At 47.8% G+C, this 8,366-nt stretch overlaps 1 protein-coding gene across 1 annotated transcript in view; it reads left to right on the top strand.

Moving 5' to 3' along the window:
- Positions 1-7,807, top strand: part of RNF216 (ring finger protein 216) — a 62,415-nt gene extending 54,608 nt beyond the window's left edge. The window contains exons 16-17 of the mRNA XM_009993694.1: positions 7,206-7,275; positions 7,488-7,807. Of these exons, the coding sequence (XP_009991996.1) occupies positions 7,206-7,275; positions 7,488-7,807 (390 nt within the window). The remainder of the gene's footprint in view (positions 1-7,205; positions 7,276-7,487) is intronic.
- Positions 7,808-8,366: the final 559 nt, after the last annotated feature.

Here is an 8,366-nt window from a genome sequence, read left to right as displayed (position 1 = left end):
AGCCCTGACGTCCTTTGTTCCCATCAGGCTGCTGATTGTGCTGGGTGATGGCATTTGTTCAGAGCCAGAGAAAACATGAAGGCCCTCAAAAAAGCTTGTACTGTACTTTAAAATAAATAAATAAGCAGCACAAAGAGGCCACTGTCACCAGCCCCTTCTCCGGTTCTCTAATTAACCACTGTTGTGGCAAAGGAAAATTTCCCACCGTCAGCAAAGAGCTGGCACTGCCTGTGCTCTTTTTGATAATCTGGGGTTTTTTTGGGATGATGGAGCATGGGGGGGGGGGTGTGCTGGGGAGTTGAAGCTGGGTGGCTGTTCGTGCTGCAGGACAAAGGAAAACATGAAACTTAACTGTTGGTTTCTAAGGCTGAAAGGATGGATACCCAGGTGTCATGTACCCCTTCGGAAGGGACTTAGTGACACTGACCCAGCCCCACCTGGATGACCTGCCCTCTCCTGTGGGACATGTAAGCAGGAGTGAGTGGCAGGTGAGAAGAGGGGGAGTGAATTTGAACCTCGACATGGGGATATGAAAGCAAAAGGCCATTGTACCAGGAGTGTCCTGTCCTTTGTCAGGAATGATGCCCACCATGGGGATCACCCCATCCCAGCTCTGCTGGCTGCTGCATTGGCATCTTCTTGTGCCTTTCTCAACTCTTGTTTTCTCTTCTGGCTCAATTTCTTCTATTCTGTTGAATTCTCTAGACAGCTGGTGCTGTGCATATAGGAAGAGAATATCTGTTGTGGGCTTGCCCATGTTTGCAGCCATGTCTGCATCCAAGTAGGAAGGAGACAAGACTGGGTTGTCTCAGCACCTCTGGAATTTGCAGCCCATCACTTTGGAGCTGCCACTCCTCTCCCTGGATTAGGCTCTGCAGCAAAATGGGGAAGGCACAGACCAAAGCCTGGCTTCCAGAGAGTGGCAGCATGTTTTTCTTCTGATTTCTGCTGTAATTGTGTACAGCCTCCACTGCAACCATCTTCACAGCAGATCCAGGGATATGGTCACAGTGCCATGGTCTTGTCCCTTTGCTTTTCACAAATGTAGACTTCAGCTTTCTGTCAGACCTTGGATAATCCTTTGTGAAGGATCTGGTTTGGATCTAACTCCCCATTATTCACAACAAAATTCAGGTTTCTTTAAAATAGGGAACCTATGTTCTTTTTGAAATGTTTAATGTTTTCTGAGTCTGAAATTATTCTTCTGAAAGCATAAGTAAACCTATTAATTAGCTTGGGTTAAAAACAAATTAAAGACAGTCCTCCAGGAACTGCAGCATCTGTTAGTCTTTGTCTCAAATGATCTTGAAGGAGTAAAGCAGATGCTTCAAAATTCCCCATAATAAAAGGTTAGCTAAAATCTTGTCCCTATGCTGTAATCAGACTCGAATCTAATTTAAGAGTATTGGTGCAATATTTGCTGGCTCAGAGACAAGCTGCAACTGGGCTGTGGTCAGCAGCTTCCAGGCAGTAATCACTGAATCACTGCCTTTCTCCCAGAGCTAATCAGTGCCCTGCACCTCTGGAGGATGTGAACGTGGGCCAGGAGCTCTTGTCTGTGAGCTGCTTGGCCAGGAGGCCTCGTGTGCCTCTTCTGCAGCCTGTGCAAACCTTGGCTCAGCCCTCCAGACAGTCTCTGGCTGCAGGAGGGGCTGATGCAACATTGCCAGAGACAAAGCTGGGGCTGGAGCACTGAGAATTGGCTCAGCAAACAGCAGGCTTGGGGGCTGGGTTCTTCCCTATTCCTAAAGATCTGTAGCAAACCTGGGGCTGATGTGTGCATTTCAGTCAGTTTGTGGAAATCTCATGGTGCAGTTTGACTAACACATTCTTGACTGGTTTGCTACACCAGGTTCTGCTCTCCTCTGTATTATTTTTAATTTAATACTCATCTTTGGACTCTCAAGAATATTGCATAGCGGCTGGTTTGGTTTTTTTTGGCTTTAAAGTTTAAGATGTTTTCAGTAAACTCTTAAAACACTCCCACAGGCCCATCGTTAAAAGTTCAAAGCAGAAGACTGATCATTATAAGGTGTTGGCAATTATCCCTCCTCCTGGCATTATAAACAGATGATGTCAAGCTAAGACTGTGTAAAACTTCAAATGCATGAAGGAAATGCATGAAGCGTTGCCTTTAGGATTTTGGGGAGGGGGAAGAACCCCTAAACTTAGGGTGGGTTGTTTTGTGTTTGTTTTTTTAATTCAACGTGCTATAAAATGCCTTAATCACAAGCAGACAGTTAATCTGGGGTGTTTGCAGAAAGCTATCAGTGTGGAATTGCCTGGTGCTAAAATCTCTGCGTTTCTGAACCACCAGCATGTGCTTCACCCCCATCCTGGCCCCCCTTTTCCTGCAGCACTGCGGATGCCCTGTTCAGTTACAACACAGCCTGCTTTTATCCCCCTGCTTCCTGCTGCATGGAGGAACATGCCGGAGACAGCCCCATGCCTGTTCTTGCTCAGGCTCTCCCCAGCTGATCTGGGAATGATTTGAAACAAAACCCTTTAGTCCTTTGGAAGCCTCCGTTGTGAAAAATCATTTCAAGTTTATTAGGAACGGCTGCGGCCACACGTACGTGGAAAAAGAAAGCAGTAAAAAGCCAGGAAAGGGGGAGGCAGTGGTGGTGAAGGCACTTTCTAAAGACAGGGGAGGGGTTGTGCAGCCCAGAAATAGTTACCAGGTCTCTTGTTTTCCCCCTTCCAGCCGCTTTCCCGTGACACTTAATAATTAAAGATAACGAGAAGCGCAGCAGATAAAAGAGGAGCTTTCAAAAGCTCCATGGTTGGCACTTTTGTTCTGGACAGAGGAGGTTTTATTTGGGGGGAGGTTGTCTCTGTGTGACTGGTGGAGCTTTTATCTCCTTGGCTGCTGTATTTTCTTGTTCCCCATGAGCTGTTTGTTTCTCCAGCAGCTCTTTCTGTGTGCACAGGGCCCTGCCTGGGTGCTGGATGTGGCTTTTCTGTACCAGCATTGTTGATCCCAGCCTCCCTGCCGTGAAAAGGTGCCTCTCCTGGCAACCCAGCCCCACTCTTCAGCTAATCCATCCCCAGACCCGAGCCATCCTTTCTGCTGTGATTGGCTCCCTGCTCGCCACATTCCCTGGACTCAATGGGAGAGGGCTGAAAGGGAAAGGCTCCTCCATGCCCAGATCCTTTTGCAGGTGGGGGATCTCAAGGGCAGGCTCCTCTGACTGCCCAGGGACAGCTATTTATTTATTATTTTTTTTTGGCTATGGGTCTGGGGATGGTTCCTGCAAAGAGCATCCAGCTGTCAGGTTTGGGGCAAAGCTCAGTGCTGTTTGGCCACTTCAAAATGCAGCTGCTGTGAGTAAACCAAGCTGGCTTTCTGCAGGGTTTGCAGCTAGGAAGGGTGAACACATCTCACAGATCCTTTGCATTTTTCTCTTGGCCACCTCCCTTCTCCCGTGTGCAGCAGAGCGTGGGGAAGGGCCACACTACAGCATTGCCCTGCATTTTTTCCTCTTAGGAGGAGAGCCAATTTACATCTCTGCTCAAAAAACATGCAGGCTGGCTGGTGCTGAGACCCCCCAGGGCTTGGGGGTTGCTTTTTCTTTTTTCCTTTTTTTTTTTTTTTTTCTTTTTCTTTTTGCTGTAGGCAAGACAGCTGACAGGAAGATGACTGATAACTTGACAAGATAAATCCCTTCAATCCACACAGCCTGTGAACAGGCTATTAAAAACATAATATAATCCTTTATTAAGGGGCTTGAACCCGCTCAGGAAAATGGACACAAGAGGCTTTTGAAATTGCAGTGCAGCCTCCACCTCATGTGACATTAAATGGTTTCTTACCACAACAGCAGCCATAAGTGTGCTAATGAAAACTTAATTTTTTGGTGTGGTTGCTTTACAGATTCCACTGAATCTGTCATCCCTCTCCAATTAGCTGTGGAATCAAAAAAATCAGCCTTGGCTTCTCAAAGAATTAGTAACCATCACTATTGTACACAGTGAATATTTGTACTTAGAGTTGCTTTTTAATTCTGACCTGTGCTGGTGCAATATGTGAGAGCCAGAACTTGTGGCACCAGCTTTTCCTTCACCCATAGCCTAAAAGTGTTTTGCTGTGCACATGTCATCAGATTTTTAGTTCCATCTGGGATGTGGATCTTTCCTGAATCCTGCAGATACTGAACTATGCTGTGTATTCACCACTTGCCAAATTTAATGGCAGTTTCTGAAGGAGGAAGGTGCATATTGTGGAGTGTATTTTAGTTCTTTCTATATTCATTGTTACCACTTTTTCAGAAATACTGATGCAAAAAGGTTCTAAGCCAAGGCTTGGTCTGGGGGGTTAAATAGAAATACTGATTAACCTTCTAATGTGAGAATACACTTTTATCAGCAGAGAAGGAACAAAGCTGGTAACTTCTGTTCTTGGGTGGTGGTTTGTTTTGGGATCTGCAGTTGCAGAACGAGTTGGGAACTTGTCATCCCAATCTGGGCCTGTTCTTGTTGTTGGCAGTTTTTCTGCAACCCTCTTGAAAACCCAAGGGGTGATGGGCTTGAGTAGGAACCTCGGGCTGTTGCATTTGAGGTGATATGGTTTATGTTGCCCTCGTGAGATAGATGTAATTGTGGACACCTGGCAGATGGGGTCTGCTCTGACGCCTTCCCCCAGCACTCCGGGAGCTGCAGTAATTGAAGCCAGCATCACCTTGGGTGTGCTTGCAGCTGGCTGGCCAGCTCTGGGGACAGATGGCTTTGTCCATCTGTCATTAGTGTGGAGGTCAGCTGCAGTTTACACTGGGGGGGTTGAGTAGCCCTCGCTCTGGGAGGGTCTTGTAAAGTGTGTCCCATTCCCCCAGACTTCTGCAGGACTGACCAGCATCAGCAGCAGGGTTTGCCAGAGCTGCAACATCCCGGGCAGTGGTGGCAGGACAGTGATGTCCCTGGGAAACACCATCTCAGAGGGTTCATCACAGACTTAGACTAAAGTAAAAGCTTTTTTTTTTTTTTTTTTTTTTTAAGTTAAAAGGGACTTCTGCACGTTTCTAGGCTTTAAAGTGAGAGAAGGACATAGGGTGATCTTGTTCAGTTGAGTTTAAAATATGTTCCTTACTTGTCTCACTAAAAGAAGGAGCATCTTTTCCAGTAAGCAGCAGTGAGATGGGAGAGGTGACCATCTCCATTTCTCAGCGGCATGGCAAAAAACACTCTGTGAATTAAAAAAACAAACTTAAAATCTTGAAGCTTTGGGGCCACCCCTTGGTCAGGCAGTACAGAAGCAGAGGCTGTTTGGTAGCCTGTTGCAGAGCATGGCCAGGCTGTTTTCCAGGCAGGGAACGTTGCAATCTGATACTTGGGGGGTAGTTAGAAGTTCTGTATAGGCTCAGAAGGACCATTCTTCAGCAGTTTTTATGGAGATAGATAGGCTGTAATTAACAGTCCATGGAAGCAGCCTGGCTGGGGGGGGAAAGAAAAAGAAGAATGTCTCAGAAGGTCTTAATTTTAACCACTGACTCACAGAGTAATAAAGGGAGGGAAGGATTTGGTTTGCTGGCTTTCTGCAAATTAAGATAACTTCAGTCTCCCAGGGAAACCTTATCTGGTGGCAGGAGGGGGGGGACATCTTAGCAAGCTGCCCAGGTGTTGCTGCCAGACATGTGCAGGACCACGAGATGGGAACTGGGAAGCTGGCAAGATGTAAAATAATTTCAATGTTGCTGCACTCATGAAGTGCATTACAAATTTAGTCTCTGAGCCCTCTTCAAAATAGAAGATATTTTCCACATTAGAAGTGTTCAGGAAGAAATGTATGTGTTTTGGCAGTACTGGAGTTAGGAGGAATGAAACCAAGCAGTGATGCACATTGTGGGGTGTGTGGGACTTAGGGTTTCCCTGCTGCTCCACCACTAGTGCTTGCAGAACTGCTGAAGCAAACCAAATGCTCCCTGTGTGCAGGTAGTCCCAGAGTGGCTGATGCCTGATGCAGGTGGGGTGGGTCCTCCAACAGCTCCTGTTCTTGGCCTTCTTCCCTAATAACTAACATCAGGAGCACACTGTCCAGGAGGCTCAGTTATTCACATTTGGCTTCTGCAAGTGCCAGGTAGTGTTTCATCCCAACAGACATGAAACAGCAGCAGATGCAACCCTGCAGAGACCAGGGGGACCTCTGTTGCCATCGCTGCACATATGGCCAGCAGAAGCATCTGCTGCCTGGCACTACAAGGCAGTTGTCTCTTTAGCTGTTGCGTGCTGGGGTGCAGTGAAGAAACTAATTTTTCCCAGCCTAGGAGTGGGCAGCTGAGGCTGAAACATGGATTGGGGTGAGTCTGGTTTCATGCCAACATCAGCATGGCCTTGTGTAAAGCCTGGGAGCTGGCTGGACTCCTGTGGGCTGTTGCTGCCCATGACCATCCCTCCAGACAAGCCTCTCCTAGCTCAGGAGTTACATATCCCTCCATAGTCCCTCCAGGACTTTGTCCACCACGCTCCCTTGATCTACTAGAAGGTGATGTAAGTGCCAGCTCTGTAGATACCTGCAGCCACCTGAGGCTTCACTGCATTGTTTGGTCTCACTGCTGCTCCTTCGGGTTGAAAAATATGATGATGAGAGGCAGAAGGATGCTTTCAATTTCTGGCTTGCCCTTGTGTTTTTGTTGAGTAGCAGGTTGAAATATTCTTGCTATAACCTCTCGATGGACATTAAAGAAACATACTGTGATTTATGTGCTCCTCAGAGTTACAGATAAGATCTAAATGGCCTTGTCACGGCACCGTTTTACTACTAGAGCCAGGATTTAAGTTGTGTTAATTCCAGCTGTTGGGCCAAAAACTTTAGAAGTGCTAGCATCATGTAAATATTTAATAGACTATTGCCATTTAAAAGATTAACAGCTCTCCAGTAACTCTTTGGGTGGGCAGAGCTGGGGTACAAGGTTCTGGTTTCCATCAAGTCAATGAGTTTGAGCACTGATCTCCCTGGTAAGCTGATCTAAGCTTCTTAGTCATACTCTGCAGAGTAGATTTGGCTCCGTGCAAGGTTCTTGTCCTGCAATCCCCCATCACAGCCTTGCTTTTTTGACTAAACCTGGGTCAAGCCCAGATGAGGACAGCTCAGCCAAATGTACCTTTTTATTCCCGTGAGAACATGTGCTGAAAAGAAAAGCAGCATGGAGAGCATGGAAGGCTCCTGCAGCAGGAACTACCCCACTGACTCTTGGTACTCCTCTGATTTCTAGGAAGATGATGAGAAGATAATCCAGGAGATTCAGAAAGAGGCTGAAGAGGAACAAAGGAAGAAAAATGGTGGTAAGTCACAGTCTGTGCCTGTGCTTTGAGATCAGACTGAGGATGACAGGAGAACATTGGGTTCCCAGCTTCTGATCTCTGGATCTCCATTGGATTCTTCCCATGGCTGTTTGCAGGCTTCTCCAGGCTTTGCTGTGCTGCACTCCTCCAGGGGCTCCAAGCTTGGTGAGTTTTTGTTTGGTGGGATGACTGGTTCTTTCCTCTCTCTGCAGAGAACAGCTTCAAGCGGATCGGCCCTCCTGCAGAAAAGCCCATGGAGAAAATCCAGAGGATTGAAGTCATCCCCAGACCTGTTCCTCAGAACCTCCATCAGCCCCGGATGCCCCCGTATCCCTTCGTGCACCCTCCCTTCCCTCTCCCTCCTGTCCGGCCCATGTACAATAACATCCCCCTCAACATTGGCCCCATCCCTGCTCCCTACGTCCCCCCATTACCCAACATGAGGGTGAACTATGACTTTCCCCAGATCAACGTTCAGCTGGAGCACAACTTGCCTATGCACTTTGGCCCCCAGCCTCGGCACCGGTTCTGACCTGGTTCTAACAGCACTTGGCCCAGAGTCACTGCAGGGCAAAGCCACCCCCAGTAACATCACCCTCCTTCCTGCTCCAGACCCTCTCAGTTTAGCCAGCTGCAAGGGGACCTGCTCTGACCCATATATCTGCCCTGCACCCTTCTCCAGACCTCTGGACCTTTGCCATCAAACACTTCAACCTGTGCTGCAACAGGGCTCGGCGCTGTGTTTCCAGGGCTCTCTCCCTGTGTTGTGCATCCAGATATTTTGAGTTGACAAAGCCTGTTCAGGCAGCTGTTGGGAGGGAAAATGAGACTTTGTGGAGCACAGGGATGTAGCCTTTCCTTGGGAACTTTTCAAAATTCCTGCCTTCCTGCTGGCCAGAGCAGCTGCTGCACAGTCAAGTGAGTCTTGGGGGAAGGGAAGAGAAACTTGGCATATGAGCAAAACCTTCAGGAACAAGCTAGCTGGAGTCAGCTGCCCTAGCCTTCTGCCTGCAGAGAGGCACAAGACTAGAGTTCCCATGTTCTCCAGCATCCCTGTAACCTGCTGGCACCTCCCAGCAGAAATAAATTGT

Source organism: Chaetura pelagica, unplaced genomic scaffold (assembly GCF_000747805.2).
Source record: "Chaetura pelagica isolate M959 unplaced genomic scaffold, ChaPel_1.0 scaffold213, whole genome shotgun sequence".
In the NCBI taxonomy this organism is placed as follows: domain Eukaryota; kingdom Metazoa; phylum Chordata; class Aves; order Apodiformes; family Apodidae; genus Chaetura; species Chaetura pelagica.
The sequence above is the reverse complement of the archived record's forward strand: the minus strand, read 5'-3'. Positions and strand labels throughout refer to the sequence as shown.